This window comes from Rhipicephalus sanguineus, chromosome 4 (assembly GCF_013339695.2).
Source record: "Rhipicephalus sanguineus isolate Rsan-2018 chromosome 4, BIME_Rsan_1.4, whole genome shotgun sequence".
NCBI classification, from domain to species: domain Eukaryota; kingdom Metazoa; phylum Arthropoda; class Arachnida; order Ixodida; family Ixodidae; genus Rhipicephalus; species Rhipicephalus sanguineus.
In genome coordinates, this window is record NC_051179.1 from 169,459,353 (window position 1) to 169,479,811 (window position 20,459).

Here is a 20,459-nt window from a genome sequence, read left to right on the forward strand (position 1 = left end):
ATACCGCCTGTATAAAAGCCGACGCGATTGAGCGCTTGTCAGTTGATCGACGGACGACGCCCTGTTCGCCGCTATATTTGTACAGCGTGTATTGCTGTAGTTCTAGTTGTCATTTTCCGGCCACAAGTTCGGCCAAATAAACAGTTTCATCCTGCAAACGCCGACTGCTGTCTTCATCGACGTCACGACCACGTGACATCTGGTGGAGGTGCTGCTTCGCTCATGTTCCGGTCGCCCCCGTCAGGCCGTGAACCCAGTCCGGGCCGCAACGAAGACATCGACGCCTACCCCGAACAGCGAGCAAGCCGCAGGACACAAGGACTACCTCCAGAATACCAGCCTTTACCCAACAAGACCAGGAAGACCCCGACCATGACCAACACAACAGCGACAATGACAGCAACCATGCCGCTTGCAGCCGTGCTGCTACAGCGCCCAAAGGAACCACCGACCTTTCACGGATCATCTGCTGAAGACCCGGAAAGTTGGCTGGAGAAGTACGACCGCGTCGCCATTTTTAACGAATGGACCGATGAAGACAAGTTAAGACACGTCTACTTCGCCTTGGAGGACTCTGCCCGAACTTGGTTCGAGAACCAAGAACGAAGCCTCACGACGTGGGACATTTTTCGCACAAGATTCCTTGCCCCATTCACGAGTGTCGTCCGCAAGGAGAGGGCCGAAGCTCTGCTGGAAACCCGTGTGCAGCTTCCAAACGAGAACGTGGTGCTGTACGCGGAAGAGATGAGCAGACTGTTCCGACACGCCGACCCAGCCATGCCCGAGGACAAGAAAGTCCGCTTGCTCATGCGAGGGGTAAAGCAAGAGCCCTTCGCTGGGCTAATGCGGAACCCACCGTCGACAGTCCAAGAGTTCGTCTCAGAGGCGACGACGATTGAGAAGACGTTGGAAATGCGCAACCGGCAGTATAATCGCCGATCGATTCAAGACAACCCAGTTGTTCATGCTGTCGGCTCCGACGACCTGCGCGAAACGATCCGAGCGATCGTGCGGGAAGAACTACGCAAGCTCTTACCCTCACCACAGCCTGAAGTTGCGTCGATCGCTGACATCGTCCGAGAGGAAATCCAGCAGTCTCTGGGCACCCCCGAGTCAGCGCAGCCGCAGCTGCAAGCAGTGACCTATGCTGCTGCAGCCCGACGCAACGACCCCCTCCTCGGCCAAGTCAAGACGCCGCGCCGCCTCAACAGTTCCGCCGCCAGGCACCACCGCCGCCGCCACCGACGTCACACCGCCCGCCAGCCGGCCAACGATACACGCCGAGGAAGACCGACGTTTGGCGCGCCCCCGACCACCGCCCACTCTGTTACCATTGCGGAGAAGCTGGCCACACTTACCGCCGCTGCCAGTACCGACAGATGGGACTGCGTGGATTCGCCATCGACGCGCCGCGTCCACAGCGAGGGGAAAGACCTCGTGACATCGCCGACTACCTCGCGGGAACGCAATGGACGCCCCGACAACCTTCCCGTTCGCCGTCGCCAGGCCGCTACGTCTCTCCCCAACGCCGACCATACACTGGCCCAACTCGGGGCCGGTCACCTAGCCCGTATCCGGAAAACTAAGGGCAGCAACCGATGGAGGTGCGGTTGCTGTACGACGAAATACCGAAGATCCTCCGCCGCCGACGACAACGCCGCAACGACATCTAAAGAACACGCCGCAAGCCGAACGAAGCCCTGACGTCGAAACTTCACGGCCCGAAGAAGACCTGACGACACAACGACGAAGCAGCGGGACAAACCGACGTAGCCGTGATCCGACGCCGCGACCAAATCGAAACGGTAGGCGACGAACGAGTGACCTCGACGTTCTCATCGACGGCCACAACGTCACCGCTCTCGTCGATACTGGAGCCGACTATTCCGTCATCAGTGGACCGTTCGCGACGAAGCTGAAGAAAGTCAAGACCGCCTGGGAAGGCCCCGAAATCCGCACAGCGGGAGGTCACCTAGTAACGCCGGCAGGAATCTGCACAGCGAGGGTCTCCATCAACAACCGGATTTATCCCGCAAGCTTTGTAGTCCTTCAGCATTGCTCCCGAGATGTCATCCTTGGTATGGACTTCTTAGGCCTTCATGGTGCAGTCATCGACCTCAGATCGAAGTCGATAACACTATCTACAGAAAAAGCATTACCGCGGTACACGCCGCCAGGGAAGCATGCCTTGAATGTGCTGGAAGACCAAGTCACCATTCCCCCTCGCTCCAGCGTCATCATTTCCGTCGGCTCTCAGAAAGTAGCACACCTGGAAGGCGTCATTGAAGGCGACCAGCACCAGTTGATTAACCGCGAGATTTGCGTCGCAAGAGGAATAGCAGAGTTGCGGGGAGGCAAAGCAACAGTGATGCTCACAAATTTTAGCAACGAGTATAAGCACGTAAACAAAGGCACGACAGTCGCCTACATCGAAGAAATCACAGCTACGTCGATGGCTTTCGCCATCGCCGGTTCTTCCGAGCCAACACCGACGAACCAAGCTTCTCAACCAGTTTTCGACGTTAATCCTAGCCTTCCGAAGCATAAACAAGAACAGCTCAAAACCCTGCTCTTGAAATACAGGGACTGCTTTTCGTCATCGTCAAGAATCCGCCAGACCCCAGTCGCAAAACATCGCATCATAACAGAGGAAAAGGCCAGGCCACTCCGGCAGAGCCCGTACAGAGTTTCAACGCGAGAACGCGAATCCATAAAGGAACAAGTCGACGAAATGCTACGCGACGACATCATCCAGCCGTCGAAGAGTCCATGGGCGTCACCCGTGGTGTTAGTGAAGAAGAAAGACGGAACCCTACGCTTCTGCGTCGATTATCGCCGCCTGAACAAAATCACGAAGAAGGACGTCTACCCTCTCCCACGGATAGACGACACCCTGGATCGACTCTACAACGCGAGGTACTTTTCGTCGATGGACCTCAAGACCGGCTATTGGCAAATCGAAGTCGACGAGAGAGACCGAGAGAAGACTGCCTTTGTAACACCAGATGGCCTCTTCGAGTTCAAGGTTATGCCCTTTGGTCTTTGCTCGGCACCTGCGACGTTCCAGCGCGTTATGGACACCGTGCTGGCTGGACTGAAGTGGCAGACTTGCCTTGTGTACTTGGACGACGTCATTGTGTTTGCCTCAAGCTTCGACGAACACCTCCGGCGCCTTGACACTGTACTACAAGCAATCAAGACTTCTGGCCTCACCTTGAAGCCTGAAAAGTGCCGCTTTGCATACGAGGAGCTGCTGTTTTTGGGTCACGTGATCAGCAAGGGTGGTGTTCGCCCAGACCCGCGGAAAACAGCTGCCATCGCTGCCTTCCCGCCCCCCACCGACACGAAAGCCGTGCGCCGTTTTCTCGGCTTGTGCGCCTACTACAGGCGCTTTGTCAAGGAATTTTCACGAATCGCCGAACCGCTAACTCACCTCACGAAGACCGACGTGCCATTCAAGTGGGAAACGGCGCAAATCGAAGCATTTCAAGAACTGAAACGACGCCTTCAGATGCCTCCTATACTAGCACATTTCGACGAATACGCCGATACGGAAATCCACACCGACGCAAGCAGCGTAGGACTCGGCGCCGTCCTTGTGCAGAAGACTGACGGGCAGGAAAGGGTCATCAGTTATGCTAGCCGGTCGCTATCAAAGGCAGAAACGAACTATTCCACAACAGAAAAGGAGTGCCTAGCGATCATCTGGGCTGCATCCAAGTTTCGCCCCTACCTCTACGGCAGGCCCTTCAAAGTTGTGAGCGACCACCACGCATTGTGTTGGCTAGCTAACTTGAAGGACCCTTCAGGTCGCCTCGCACGGTGGAGCCTACGACTTCAAGAATTCGACATTACCGTCGTTTACAAGTCCGGAAGGAAACACTCCGACGCTGACTGCCTGTCTCGCGCCCCCGTCGACCCACCGCCGCAGGACGACAAGGAGGACGACTCCTTCTTGGGAATCATAAGTGCCGACGACTTCGCCGAACGACAGCGAACGGATCCAGAACTCAGGGGCCTTGTGGAATACCTCGAGGGCAGGACCACCGTTGTTCCGAAGGTATTCACGCGGGGACTGCCGTCATTTTTCTTGCGCAACGGTGTTCTCCTAAAGAAGAACTTCTCACCGCTTCGAGCCGATAGCCTTCTCGTGGTACCCTCGACATTGCGGCCAGAGGTCCTCCAGGCTCTGCACGACGACCCGACGGCTGGACACCTGGGTGTTTCTCGCACGCTAGCAAGAATACAGGAGAAATACTACTGGCCGCGCCTTTCCGCCGACGTCACTCGTTACGTGAAGACCTGCCGGGACTGTCAGCGACGCAAGACACCGCCCACTAGGCCAGCCGGACTTCTGCAGCCTATCGAGCCACCTCGACGGCCGTTCCAGCAAATCGGGATGGACTTACTGGGTCCGTTCCCGACGTCCAATACCGGAAACAAATGGATCGTCGTAGCTACAGACTACCTCACCCGCTACGCCGAGACGAGGGCCCTGCCTAGAGGCAGTGCCGCCGAGGTAGCGAAGTTTTTCGTTGAGAACATCGTCCTGCGTCATGGCGCCCCAGAAGTTCTCATCACCGACAGAGGTACGGCGTTTACTGCTGACCTAACTCAGGCAATACTGAGATACAGCCAAACAAGCCACCGCCGGACCACAGCGTACCACCCACAGACAAATGGCCTGACCGAGCGGCTAAACAAGACCATCGCCGACATGTTGGCCATGTATGTCGACGTCGAACACAAGACGTGGGATGCCATCCTTCCGTATGTGACCTTCGCATACAACACGGCCGTCCAAGAAACGACGCAGATGACTCCGTACAAGTTGGTCTACGGAAGGAGCCCGGCGACGACGCTTGACGCCATGCTACCCAAAGTCACCGACGAAGAAAACCTCGATGCCGCCGCTTACTTACAACGTGCCGAAGAAGCTCGACAGCTCGCCCGCCTGCGCATCAAGACCCAGCAGCACACCGACAGCCGTCGCTACAATCTTCGACCACGCTTCGCGGAATACCAGCCCGGCGACCGTGTTTGGGTCTGGACGCCGATACGCCGACGTGGGCTTAGCGAAAAACTCCTTCGGCGATACTTCGGGCCATACAAGGTTCTTCGACGCCTCGGCGCTCTTGATTACGAGGTGATCCCGGACGGCATTACGAACTCCCAGCGACGCCGCGCACGACCTGAAGTCGTCCATGTCGTGCGCCTTAAGCCGTTTTTTGCGCGTTAGCGAACCTGGGGACTCTATTTTTCTTCCTTTGTTATTGTAATTTATTTTTGTATGCACTTGTTTTTTTTTCTCTCTTCTGTGTTCTTTCACAAGCATCGGGACGATGCTTTTTCAGAGGGGGGCAATGCCACGCCCACTTCTTGTCTTGTTTTGATGTGTTCGGGTTTGACCGGCAGGGACGGTTATCAACGCTCGACGCTGTCCGCGAAGCATTGTTCGAGAAGCTTCACGTCTATAGTAGATCGTTCTGTTAAGATTGCGCCCCGCACGCGAACGTTCCAGCTTTGTCTAGAGATAACGCCGCCACCAGCGATATTGCTGGAAAGTTCGATACCGCCTGTATAAAAGCCGACGCGATTGAGCGCTTGTCAGTTGATCGACGGACGACGCCCTGTTCGCCGCTATATTTGTACAGCGTGTATTGCTGTAGTTCTAGTTGTCATTTTCCGGCCACAAGTTCGGCCAAATAAACAGTTTCATCCTGCAAACGCCGACTGCTGTCTTCATCGACGTCACGACCACGTGACACGTGGGTATTTTGACTACTGACGACGTGCAAAGGCCTTCTACGCAGTGCTTGGTTCCAATCTTATGACCGATATCTGTCGCATCATGAAGTGTCAGGTGTGGTTTGTTGCGTTAGAGGATATTTAAACTACAGACAGCGTCCAACAGCCTTCTACACAGTGCACAGCTGCAATCACAATCTTAACATAATCCATTTTTTGTGCACACTAACATGTTAAAATACAGTTTTTTCTGATATTTACGAACTCTGGAGTGATGTACCTGATTCGGTTCGTGAAATGAATGTATCTGATTTTTGGAGGCACTTGTATGATACTAGTGTTCTATTTCTCTCATTTTTTACCCAGTTGCACTCAACAGGTGGCGATATCTGCTTTTGTTGAAGCACTTATTGCGATATTACTGTATACATTCTTTCCTTTTGTATTCATGTACACCACTCCTGCAGTAGCCCTGCATTGGGCTGCAGTATTTTAAAATAAATAAATATTATGACCGATATCTGCTGCACCATGAAGTGTTAGGTGTGGTTTGTTGTGTTAGCGGATATGCAGACCACCAAGAACGTGCGAAAGCCTCTCTCGGTTGGGATACAGCGTGCCAAACAAACCGCAACAAGAGCCCAAACGTCTTTCACTTGATGTCAGGAGGAAAATTCAAGTAGCCCCCATACCCCGTAATATGCACCCTGATCGGCATAAAGGCCGGAGACGAGCAAGAGTAAAAGCTCTAATGCGAGTCGTAGGTGACGGCACATCTAAAGCACCAGTCCTTTACACTGATGTGGCCCGATATCCACAAAAACGGGCCATGTGTCTGGTCGTAGTGGACAACACCGATTCTGTAACGGTATCGGCTACGCTTAAAACCCTGGACAGCGGCACGGCAGAGGAGGCTGCTATCGCCCTGGCTATTATACACGCTTCACAATTACCAGCACCGGACGAACCAATTACCGTGATTACCGATTCACAAACTGCCTGTCGGAACATAGCGAAAGAAATGGTCACACCCTACACACACCGTATGCTCACATCAATACACCCCACTTTGTTACACAGGGTGCGTATCGTCTGGACACCTGGACACGCCTCTCTCCATGGCAATGAACGCGCTAATGCGGTAGCTCGAGAGCTCACAAACCGGGCGCCATCGGAAGAGCTGTCCAACCCAGACGATGCACCGACAGTACCACTCAACTACACTGAAACGCTACAACACTACCGACAAAGCCGCATGTACTTCCCACCACCACACAAATCACTCAACCGAGAAGACGCTGTTGCCTGGCGGCAGCTTCAGACTAATCCATTCGCCTGCCTTTACATCCTTCATCTCTTCCACCCCACACAATATCCCTCATACTGTCCCTATTGTGGAGCGAAGCCCACGGTGTATCACTGCACCTGGGAATGTCCACAACCACCGGGCTGCCGCCCTATTCCTCCACCCTCACAATCCTCTTGGGAGACTGCGCTGACCAGCTCAGAGCCGCAGGAGCAGCGTCGGCTGATCCAGCGGGCACGTTGTGTGGCGCGAGCCAATGGGGCCCTGAACTAAGGGCTCCACCCAACGAGGATAATCCTTGAGGCCTTCACAAATAAAGGTTTTCTCTCTCTCTCTTCTAGACAGTGCTCAGCTGCAATCTTATGACTGATATCTGTCGCATCATGAAGTGACAGGTGTGGTTTGTTGCGTTAGAGGGTATTTCAACTACAGACCACGTGCAAAAGCCTTCTACACAGTGCTTGATTGCAATATTATGACCGATTTCTATCACATCATGAAGTTTCAGGTGAGGTTTATTACTTCGATAAATGCTGTAAAATATGAAGTGTAAACATGTACTGGATGCACCAGCACATTCATGATAATTTTAATGGATTTTCTAGTGTAGGTATATGAAAAAGCCTGGTGGTTTATAAACCTTGATGCTACTTTACTTTTTGCTTTTTAGAGCCTTTAGAAAGTTTTTTAGGTGTTAAAAGCTTCTGGAATAGGACGGGCCCTACGATATCTTCACCAAAAGCGCTGCTCGCCAATTTGCTTTCTGAGCCATTCCTACCAAGGATTATGCAATCAATGTACACACACCATCATATACCACTCATTTTATTTCACTGAAATTCAAAGAAAAGATCTCTTGCACATCCCACTACATGAACCAAATGCTGTATAAGTCAATTAGTCAATTATTTTTTGTTTTATAGACCTGAATTATTTCTTAATCAAAACATCACGCTGTGCAAGTAAACAATAAGCAGGTATCTGAGTATGTTTTGTGCACTGCCTGGAAGTGTATAAGGCGTGAGGATAGACTGTTTAATTATGAACTCGATGCGTATTTTGTGGTGAACAGTGCATATTCATTTATTAGAAAACAAGAAAGCCAGGCCATACTTGCAGCGCTACAGTTTACCTGCATTTTGTTGCTAGACGGGACATAAGTAACTGTGAGTTTCCAGTAATGTTGGTTTCTTGTTTCCATGCTGCTGAAAAAAAATTTGAGTTAGTATGTATGCTTGCTGCAGGATTCGAGCTTCTCAATGTTAGCCCACGTAATAAACTGTAACTCATATTAGGCAGCTAGAATATTAGTCACGGTGACACCCGTGGTACGCGGGAAAGCCGTCTTTTTGTTAATGCGAACAGTATTAGTCGTTATGAGGCGAATTTTTAGGGCACCTCGTTTGGACTTTGCAGCAAACGTCTATTTCCTTTTTTTTTTTCGTAACTAAAGTACGTGCCAAGAAACGACGTCAAGCCCACCGACGGTGCGGGCGACGCCGCTCCCGTCCGCTTCTTTTTAGCAGCAACAGGAGCAGAACCATTTTCATGAACAGGATGATTATATTCGTGTTGGGCACTAATAGCATGGCCGTGAACAGGCGTCAACAAGGCGATCGCACAAGCGTTAGCGATCTCGCAAACATTGTTGGCTCGCGTGATGCAGACGTGAACTTAGCAGCGCACGCGCCGATGTCGATTACTTGTGCATACCGTGGTTATTACTTTGGTCATTGCGATGTTAATTACTTCTTAAATAGTCAAAACTGTGGTGGGTGAAGCACAATCAATATTTTAACGACAGTCTAATTCGCTTCGATTGATAACGCACCGTTCTAGGCTGTACATGGACAGTTTTAAACGAAAAGATCAAGCAACACTGTGCCTCTGACAAAAGCGAGCGTCGGCGCGGTCGACGCTTGCCAGTGGTTGCGCGCCCTTTTCCTCCACGGGGCGCGCCGCGACGCATTTGACGCGTAGGCGCGTGGAACGCGTGCCGGCGCTTGCCAGTGGTTGGGCCTTAAGAGCGCTGAAGTGCGGTAGCGCATGAGCGCAGTCACGTGATTTCATAACTTGCAGGCTTTCTTTAAAGGCCGGAAAAAACACCACGCAGCATGTACGTAGCCATAAAATTTGGATCAGTCGTATTGGAATGTCATCTACGACGTGACTAAACTCACTTGGTACTTAACTGAATATTAAAAGAATTGCATAATTCACCTTTGTTGCTCAATAAATTAGGCGCAATATAAAAGACTGCCATAATAAGCGTCACAGGACGGTAAACCATATGTAGTTGGTTTCGTTCAGTTGCCATTAACAACCTTGTTTTTTTTTAAATATTTGGTTCTAGTTAAGTGCAACACCCTGTGTACTTATTCACTGTCATTGTTTGCTAAGGAACCGTTTGCTAAGGAACTGTAACAAATCACCAGGTAATCTGAGATATAAGCGGTAGTAGTGTGAATAGCAGTGGCATACTGCGACGCATTGTGTCACTACAATACGTCTGAGACGTCTCTGGACGGCACAAATTCTTTCTGCGCAGAAATGTTAGAAGATTGCACGTTAGTGAATATGTGGCTGACTAATGCTTTACGCCCGCAGATAATTAGAATATGAAAAGTTATTGCAGTTTTGTGTCGTCGTGTACACAAAAAATATCGCTATCAGCGTTGTTGGTGCTGTACAGCTGAGGCGTGATCCGGTATTGCAAAATACGTTTACGGACAAGGTAAGACTGCACGGAGATGTTCGCACCGTCGTCCGAAGCGTCTTATGGACTTTCTTGTATGTAGATGGCAACCCGCTAGCTGGTCAGCAAGTAGAGCAACGGTACCCATCAAATACAAAAGTGACGCGCAAAGACAACTGACCGCACAGCGTATAAAGATCTGCCATGTTAAGCAGCCAAGCCAATCCTAATAAATTGTTTCGCAATAAAGCTTCTATACTTTCAGCAAGAAAGACAAATTTTTGGATACTGAGAGATATTTGATTAAAATTAAACAAATTTTTTCGCAGTTACGAAATTTTCATCCATACATTTTTGTACACAGGCATTTGCAGCTTCGTTCTATAGATCTATACTAACAAACGTGCAAATGTACCGAAGTATCTTAGATACAGTTGGGAAGTATCGTAGCGGATACAATTATTCCGGTGGTATCTTGTATCTGTATCTTAAAGACTTCATGCCTGAGTATCTTGCATCGTATCGCAATACAATTTCAAAGCATCTTAGCGCAGCCCTTACTCCGATCTCACAAAAATGATGCAACATATTTTTACAGATTAAGTCAGAACACGCACTTGGTTTTATTTCTGGGGAGTTTAAAAAAGTCGGAGGGCGCATTTTTAGAACATGCCTTCTAAAAGAACGTGCCTCTAAAGAACATGCCTTTTAGAGCATGCCTCTAACATTGCAAACATTCCATTTTTAGAGACATGCCTTCGCTTATGCATTTTTAGTTTGCTGCTGACGTCAGTCTCTCCAATAGTACTTAGCAGAATTGTTAACCTAATGTATGGGAATACTATGGGAAATTTTAGAAAGGCTGACTATTATAGACGAGGAGCGAGAAATAGAGAACTATTGAACAATTTGACAAGAATCAGTCAGGTAAGATAACCGCTGGTCATAAAGAACAACTGACTGGATTATAAAAGAAGGCAAACGAGCGAGGGGGAGACTGAAAGTTAGGTGGGCTGATGAGATCAAGAAGTTTACGGGTAGAACGTAGCAGCAGCAAGTGCAGGACCGGGTTGATTGGCGGAACATGGGAAAGGCCTTTGCCCTGCAGTGGGCGTAGTCAGTCTAAAGATCATGATCATTATGAAAAATGTGCTATAATTGCGACTTTTTGTACCTAACATACTGGCAACAAAACTGCAAGGTAACATTTTGCAGACACACATTACTCATAGTATGTCAGCAAAAATTTGGTGATTCGCAGCTACAACAATTTTGTAGGATCTCGTCAAAACCCCATTTTCGCGCGATTCCTAAAATGTGGTTCTGGCTTAGTGGAGACTTCCAAATTTTTTGACTAAGGCAATAATTTTTTCCGCGAAACTAATATTGGTTTCCTGGCCCTAAGGACTCAGGCAGCAAAATGCATTTTTTTTTTCAGTCAGATTAAAGGAGGTCGGTGGACACGCACCAGCGTTCTAATGTGAACACACCCTCCTATAGCAAGCGTTAATGAATTCTATAATCCTTAGCAGCGTTATTAGAGTACAAGTGACGTTGATGTTCTTAAAATTCTCGTAATGTTTTTACCGCAGCCACCAAGCCTATCATATTACGGAGTACGAATGTTCGTTACCATTCATCATAAAACGCTGGGAAAACGAAGAAAATCAGACACGAGTCACACATATATGGCGCGCATGTTGTTCATCTTCCAGGGAGTATTCCACACGCAGTAGCATAGGCGTGCGCACGAGGGTGCAGGGGTGGGGGGGCCCTCCTCCCCCTAATCATCTGAAGGGGAGGCGCCAATTCTGCGCGATACCTTTACTGAATCGGACCTTTCCCTTTGTCCTTTAAAGTGCAAGGTTAAAAACATGCAGGTTTAGCGCTACAATGGCGGCCGAGTACCGCGGATGTAGCATTCCAAGAGCTGTTTACTTCCTATTTTTACGCCTGGAAAGTCAGGGACCAAAGGCAGGCCGTTGTGCAAACCACGTCATAGCTTCATTTTCATTTTTGCGTCCACTGCGAAGCTCATTATTTCTTTTTTAGAACTCGACCACCGGGGTGGGGGGGGGGGCGATGCGGTGAGACTAAGCCCCCCCCCCCTCCGTAATGGGGAGCCCTATGCACGTGTATGCGCGGTAGCGACGTTAGAATTCCGATTTTAATATTCGCGCCTTTAACCCACATATGCCCAGTGTCCTATATATAGGAGCCCTCTTTGATGCATTCTAACATCGCTGTTTCTTTAGGTGATGACTGGCGCCACCTACAGCACATCAAGCAGGCCTCATTCTCAACGTGTGCAAGCCTAGACATTGCTTGCTTTTCATGCTGCCACGTGCCGACCGCTTGCTCCGGGCAAACGCGTCATTTGTGTGAAAGACGTCATGGAGAGGAAGAAGTGCACGTGAAATGCCCACCGCTTTCTCCGGGCAAACGCATGTTTTGTATGAAATACGTCATGGAGAGGACGAAGTGAAACGTTGGTGTGCACATGAAATGTTTCAAGCCTTACCACACCCACACATAGCACTCCTCATGCCCAGTGTCCTATATGTATAGGACGGCTTGAAAAACAGTGTTGCGTTTACGTGGCAGTAAATAAAGAACTTATGCTTTCTTTTGAGGGTAGAAGTACACTTCTTGTGGAAAAAAATATTTGTTTTTTTTTTTTAGTTTTTCTGAGTTTGGGCATATATGGGTTAATGAGCTATTGGCGGAATAAGAAACCTTTTCAAAATTCATTTTGCGTATGTCAGAATGCAGTCGCTTCGGGAGAATAAGACAATTTGAAGTTGTCTGCAAATACGATTGTCTTAAGTTTTGAAATATACTCAGTGTCAGAACTTTGTTTTCTGGGAGCGTTTCTTATTTTTCTTGCGCACAGTAGCAGGGCAGATCGTACCAGCTCAGCCCCACCTGTCCACGTTCGCCCCGCCAGGGTGGTCTAGTGGTTATGGCGCTCGACTCCTGACCGGAAGGTCGCGGGATGGAATCCCGACTGCGGCGGCTGCATATTCAATGGAGACGAAAATGTTTGAGGCCCGTGAACCCCCGGTGGTGAAAATTGCCGGAGCCCGCCACTACTGCGTCCCTCATAATCATATCGTGGTTTCGGGATGTTAAACCCCAGATATTATTATTATTACTTTCCCGTTCTTCTAATAAATTGTCTCTCTCTCAAATATAAAGGTATACCACAGACGCGATAATAACGCGAACAATTAGTTCTCGAAGAGGTACTGACACAAACTTTCGAGGATGAGTTTTCTGCGTCACAGAAATATCCTGTATACAGAGACCACTTTGAGCTAGTGTGAAGCTCAGTAAACGTTGATAAGCTATCTTATTTTTATATTGGAGTCAATTTTGGCATGACGCGCCTACTGACGTCGAGACTAGCCTTACGTCAGGCTACAGTGTCAATTCTGGTGACTTCACGCAGCGGTATGGCTAGTTATGATGAAGTCGCGTACCAAAACATGCAATATGGCCGCTTGCGCGTCACCAAAAAACATTCAAAACGGCCGCTTGTGCATCCCGAACGGAACCATGCAGCGGCGTTGCCGTGGAAACGTCATCATATCTTGTGGAAGCACGTGACGAGAAGCTCATACCGTGTACTGACGTCAGGGTACAGTAGGAACTGAAACTAACTTTTAGAAACATGTTGTATAATTACTTTCTCAGGTGCGCTCACGCTTACCAGTACATTTTCTATGCTCTTGAAGACTCTGTCCTTCATTTGACGCAAAAAAACAACTGAAACTTTCCATGTCAGTACCCCTTTAACTATATGTTTGGCTATAAAAGCGCATGAGCCGTCTGGTGAAGCATGTTTTGCGTTACTCACATCGCGTTTATTTGTGTTTAAAGAAATTTTCTTGCGTTGAAGACCTTCCATAGTTAAGGAAAACTGTAACCGCAATGTCAATGGCTGCATCTACCCGTAATTCAGCGTGTTTTTGTGCGCATATAAATGCTGAGAAATTTGGCTTTTACGCTTTCTGAACTTAATGTAATGTGACCACTCTTTCATCTGTAGGTGACGAATGGAAGAAAGTGCGTTCCGTGCTCAATCCGGCCTTCAGCAGCGCCAAGATGAAGTTGATGTCGCAAGTTATGAATGACTGCGGCAACACGCTGGTCAATGTTATCTCGGAGAGGCTCACCGCGGGTCAAGACATCATCGACGCGACTAAACTATCACAGGCACTTTCCATGGACGTCATCACTAAGTGTGCTTTCGCTTGGCAGGTGAGCCAAAAATACGACTCGTACATCGTGATAAACCAAAAATAGATGTCCATCTTTTTAGGTGCGGATCACTTTAGAAGCTCGAGCTATCGTGTGCTGTCGTCATAATGTAATGTCGCTTGTCGTAACGCAGGCATAACCATGTATATCATAGCCATCTTTAGCATAGCCATGTATAGCGAAGGGCCGGAAAAAGGAAGTGAGGCCGAGGAGCAACGATTTTAGTGTGAAGAGGAGGAAGGGAGTATGCTGTTATCGTATGCTGCCATCCTATGTCACCGCTTGGCGTCACGCAGGGAAAACCATGTATAGCACAGCCATGTATAGTAACGCGGCGGGAAAGGGAAGTGAGGGTGAGGACAATGGAAAGGAGAAAGAGAGAGGGTAAATGATAGCACAGCCATGTATGGCTTCACGCAGGCAAAACTATGTATAACATAACCATGTATAGTACGGTCTAGTAATAGCGGTGGAAATGGAAACCAGGGTGAAGAGTAGGGAGGTAATGCATAACATAGCAATTTGTATGGCGTCAGGCAGGCAAAACGATGTATAGCACAGCCATGTATAGTATGGTATAGTAAGAGTGCGGGAAAGGTAAGTGAGGATGAGAAGGAGGGAAAGGAGGAGGGGAGAGGATGAGGCATAGTATGGAGATGTATGGCGTTGCGCAGGCAAAACCATGTATAGTATAGCCATGTATAGTATGGTGTTGTAATGGTGCGGGAAAGAGAAATGAGGGTGAGGAGGAGGGCAAAGCATAGCATAGCCTTGTATGGCTTCACGCAGGCCAAACTATGTATAACATTCAATGAAGCCATAACACTGAAAACACACGGGGACAAGAAAGAGGACAGGAACGGCGCTACTCAAACATTCCGAGTAGCTTAAAGGGGTACTGAGACGAAAATTTTCATTTGTCGTTTTCTTGTGTCATATGAAAGGCCAAGCCATCAAAAGCCTAGAAAATGTACTGCTAAGCCTGACTGCACCCTACAAAAGAAATTAGAGCGTGTTTTAGAAAGCTGGTTTCGGTTCCTACTCGACCCTGACGTCACAACCCGGTATGAGCTTCTCGTCACGTACTCACGCAAGATATCGTGACGTTTCAACGGCCGCTTCGCACTGTGCCTCCTGGTGACGCACAAGCTACCATTTTTAATGTTTTGGTGACGCGCAAGCGGCCATTTTAGAAGTTTTGATACCTGATGTCGTCACAACTAGCCAGAGTGCTGCTTGAAGTCACCAGAATTAGTACTGCAGCCTGACGTCAAGGTAGTGTCGATGTCGGGAGGTGCGCCTTCGAAAAGTTGACTTTAATATCAAAATAAAATATCTTATCAGCATTTGCTGGGCTTCCTACTTTGCTGAGAGCCGTCTCCGTATACAAGAGATTTTTATGGCAGAGCAAACTCGCCTTAGAAAAATAGCGCCAGTACACCTTTAACAAAAATACCTTGCTGGGCTAGCTGGTTCATAATCTTCACAGTTGCGAGTAGCGCACGTCGTGTCCTCTTGCTTGGTCCTTGTGTTTTCAGCGCTATGCTTCATTCAATATACCGAACCAACTAGCCAAAAAGTGTGTTCTCTATGTATAACATAGCCATGTAGAGTATGTCCAAAAAAACAGCAGGAAGTGGAAGATGGAAGCATGCGATGAAAAAAAGCCGGCAGATCCCACGCATTGTGGGAATCGATGTAATGCGAAGCAGCCAGCAAAGAGCTGCATACATCGTCTTGTATGTCATTGAGGAAAATGCGTGTCATGGTTTTCATGTTAACTCCTATTATTTACGTTCGTCACACAGTAACGTCGCGCAATACCAACTTCGGGGTCGATCAAGCTAGAGAAACGGCCGCCAGCGCCCCATGAGCGTGGCACGTAAGTCATGTTGTATATGACATACGTGTCATAACTTTCATGTTAACTCGTGTTATTTATATTCCTACACGGTCACGTCGCAAGGTACCAATTTTGGTGCATATCAAGCTAGCGAAACAGCCGCCAACACCCCATGAGCGTGGCACGTAAGTCATGCTGTACATGACATGCCTGTCATGATTGTCATGTTAACTCGCGTTTTTATGTTCGTCACACAGTCACGTCACAAGATACCAATTTTGGTGTATATAAATCTAGCGAAACCGCCGCCAGCGCCCCATGAGCGTGGCACGTAAATCATGCTGTACATGACATGCATGTCATGATTTTCATTTTTTATGTTCGCCACACAGTCACGCCGCGCAATACCAATTTCGGGGTAGATCAAGCTAGCGAAATGGCCGCCAGCGCTCCATGAGCGTGGCACGTAAGTCATGCTGTACATGACATGCGTGTCATGATTTTCATGTTACCTCGTGTTATTTATGTTCGTTACGCAGTCACGTCGCGCAATACCAATTTCAGGGTAGATCAAGCTAGCGAAACCGCCGCCAGCGCCCAATGAGCGTGGCACGTAAGTCATGCTGTACATGACATGCGTGTCATGATTGTCATGTTAACTCGTGTTATTTATGTTCGCTACACAGTCACCTCACAAGATACCAATTTTGGTGTATATAAATCTAGCGAAACCGCCGCCAATGCCCCACGAGCGTGGCATGTCATGCTGTACATGACATGCGTGTCATAATTGTCATGTTAACTCGTGTTTTTATGTTCGTCACACAGTCACGTCGCGCAATACCAATTTCAGGGTAGATCAAGCTAGCGAAACGGCCGCCAGCGCTCCATGAGCGTGGCACGGAAGTCATGGTGTACATGATATGCGTATCATGATTTTCCTGTTACCTCGTGTTTTTATGTTCGTCACACAGACACGTCGCGCAATACCAATTTCGGGGTAGATCAAGCTAGCGAAACTGCCGCCAGCGCTCCATGAGCGTGGCACGTAAGTCATGCTGTACATGACATGCGTGTCATGATTTTCATGTTAACTCGTGTTATTTATGTTCGTTACACAGTCACGTCGCAAGATACCAATTTTGGTGTATATCAAGCTCGCGAAACGGCCGCCAGCGCACCGTGAGCGTAGCATGTAAATCATGCTGTACATGACATGTGTGTCATGATTTTCATGTTATGACTTGTCATTTATGTTCGTCATACAGTCATGTTACGCCATACCAATTTTGGTGAACATTCGATGAACCAAGCGACCAGGAGAGCACAAAGTCGTAGGCGGATAGATAGATAGATAGATAGATAGATAGATAGATAGATAGATAGATAGATAGATAGATAGATAGATAGATAGATAGATAGATAGATAGATACGCTCAAAGTCGCAGAAGTTCGCTAAGAAATGCTTCGCATTTAAAATCCGTAAACAGGAGGTGGGTGCTCGAGTCGACGTTTCGACAAGTGGACTTGTCCTCTTCAAGGCTGGCACTCATTTCTTTAGCTATCGTATGTGCTTCGTGCCCTCTCCAGAGTCGGGGTGGGGGAGAGGCCGCTGTGACGAACTGTGTGAGTCACAACGAAGGCGGAAAAAAAAGAACAAAAAGTGGGGGGGGGGGGGGGCGGGAGAGGGGGGGGTGTACCTTTCGCTGAATGATTGCCAGTGGAAGCACGTGGCATTTTAACAATAGGAGGTTCGAAATTCCTAGAAGGGCTTAACTCTCGTTGGTTTCTGTTGTGTAAATACCATACCGAACCGATTCAAGAGCCCCCTTAGAAACGTTCATGCCTGCTAGCTGCAGTGTATTCAACTTGTGAATAAGGTATGACTTTGTATATTTTCCGTCCCTTGGGGACTGGAAGTTTGACTGAAGTATGTAAAGTTGCGATCTTCGAAATTGTGACCTGCTGCATTAAATTGCTGTGCCACTGCTTTGGGTAACTTCTTCGCCGTGTCCGCGCGATGCCCGTCTAATCTACGATTAACAGGTTGTCCCGTTTCGCCAATGTACTGTTTTTGACAATATGAACATTCGATCATGTAGATAACAATTCAACTAGTGCAGGTCAAACGAGATTCTATATGATGGACGTAATCACTTCCGGTGCTTTTAACTATAACATCATCTTGAAGGTGTTTACAAGTGTTACATTTTGGACGAGAGCAAGGTGTTATTTGGGCAGTAGAATGAGGGTTTACTTTTGCATGCACTAACATGTCCTTAAATTTCTTATTGCGGCGATACACGACCTTTGGTACTCCGGGAAACGCTTTTCTAAGGCGCTCATTGCTTGCCAGTTTTGGGTAATACTTACGGGGGATATTATTTATGTTTGGTAGCACATTTGAGTATTTCGTTATAAATGCTGGCGGCTGGTTGGGCTGTGCTTCGTTATAGACCTTGTTTAGAGCATCTTGCGGGTAATTTCTTTTAACTAATCTTTAGCTTAGTTTGCTTAAGTGGTGAACTTGTCGCTGTCGTCGCTACAGATCTTTCTTATACGTCTCGCCTGTCCTACAAATATCCCTTGTTTGCAGTGTCGCGGGTGATGACTAGTGTAATCTAGGTATTGTTGGCTGTCTGTTGGTTTTCTGTAAAGCGTCGTCTTTAATTTTCCTGCTTCAATAGATACCGTCGTGTCTAGGAAGTTAATTTCACTGGAAGAATGGTGCATGGTGAAGTTAATACTAGAGTGAAACTTGTTACAGTGGTTAATAAATGCGTTTAGTGTACTTACGCCATGTTCCCAGGTGATAAATATGTCATCTATGTAACGGAGATAGGTGGAAGGCTTCACTGGACATTCCAACAGCTCTGATTCTAACTGTCCCATAAAAATGTTGGCGTATATTGGCGCAAAAAGGGTTCCCATACTGGTGCTGAAAATCTGCAGGCAGTAGGACGAATCAAATTAAAATTAATTTTGTGTCAGTACTAATTTCAGTAACTATAGGTAAACTTCAGCATTATGTGTTTGCTTGCTTTCTACGAGTGATCTTGAGACCCCTTCAATCCCGTCAGCGATAGGTATATTCGTATACAAGGAGCAGACATCTAATGTCACCAGAATGGCCTGATCCGAGAGCGTTTGTGTTTCGTTAATAGAATCTATTATTCGAAGGAAATGAGGTGTATCTTGAACAAAAGGCGGTAGGTGCATTGTTGTTAGATAATATAGGCCTGCGCGGGATTTGAGCGATAAGCCGTTCATCTATGGGCACCTTATGAATCTTCGGTAGAAGGCAGAAGCAGCCTGCTTGCTTATTTTTAGGCATTAGGAACCGGTGCTCAGAGTGTGTTATTAATTCCCTGGCTGGAAAATCCATTGTCGTGTGTTGTATTCTATCACTATATTCTTGAGTCGGGTCCCAGGCTAATTTTCGATAGTGCGTGTTGTTGCTTAGTTGTCTGATAGCTTCGTTTTTATATTTTTCTACAGGCCAGATTACTGTACTAGCACCCTTGTCCGCTGGTTTTATAAAAATGTCCTTTCTGTTTGAAAGTTGTTTCAGGACCTCGTGTTCCGCATAAGTTAAGTTCTTCGGCTTTCGACTCCGTTTATCTGTGCTCAGAATTTCCCTTGAGACAAGTTTTATATATTGATCTAACTCTTGGCATTGTTCTGTATCTGGTGTCGAAGTGCTTGGCGGACGCAAAGAGTCATTTCTTAGGTTTTCCGTATCTGCCTTATCAAAAAAGAATTCCTTGATACGCAAACGTGTTGAAAAGTCAGTTATATCTTTGTGGAGCTCGTACTCGTTCATTGCATTGTTTGTGGGAAGAAATGTAACGTCGCGCTTGAGTAGATCTACATCGACTGGACTTAAGCTTTGTGATATGTCTACCACTTCGCCACGGCGTTCTGGGTGTTGGGCTGGGATTGCGGAGCGTTCTACCGTGTTCAACGAATTATTGAGGGCAGACTTCGTAGCATGGTTTTCTTTGCGCTTTTCCTTGATCAGCAATTTATCTTCTCTACGTTGTACAAATTGGGCAAGTTCTTCAGTTTCCTCTTCGGATAGTTTAACGCTATTAAATTGGTTGGTTATTAAAGCAAGTTGATTTCCGCAACGTTCTTTTAAAATATCTATTAATGACAATGACGCGCTTTCTAAAATGCTGTTCCATTTCGCTAATAGTTTAGGCGGTAAGGTACCAAGAGCACATCGTAGCTAGAGTATTTCTTCAAATGCATTCTGTAGTTTGTTTTACGGCAAGTTTACGGTATTGGAGAAAAGACGATTTGCGGTTGCCTTTCCTGTCCTTGGTGTTTGTTAGTCATTTCTGTTGGAGTCGGGCAGACCTCCGGGGCACAACATTTTCAGGGGGTGTTTTCTTACTACTCTTTGTGTTAGTGGTGAGGTCTGACCCGATGCGTGTTTCTGCATCTGTTTGCTAGCGTTCGCAGATGTCTCTGTTAGGGAAGTGCGTGAACTTGTTGCCTCTGCTTGTTGTGTGGGTTCTGTTACTGGTGTCATAATCACGTCCACCGTCTGAGTAGATGCTTCTTGTGTTTTAGCTACGGTTGGGCGTGAGTTTCAGCTA

The 20,459-nt window shown here is 47.8% G+C and overlaps 1 protein-coding gene across 1 annotated transcript in view; it reads left to right on the forward strand.

Moving 5' to 3' along the window:
* Positions 1-20,459, forward strand: part of LOC119390889 (cytochrome P450 3A8-like) — a 67,856-nt gene that overhangs the window by 36,876 nt on the left and 10,521 nt on the right. The window contains exon 4 of the mRNA XM_037658593.2: positions 13,801-14,012. Coding sequence (XP_037514521.1) covers positions 13,801-14,012 — 212 coding nt within the window. The remainder of the gene's footprint in view (positions 1-13,800; positions 14,013-20,459) is intronic.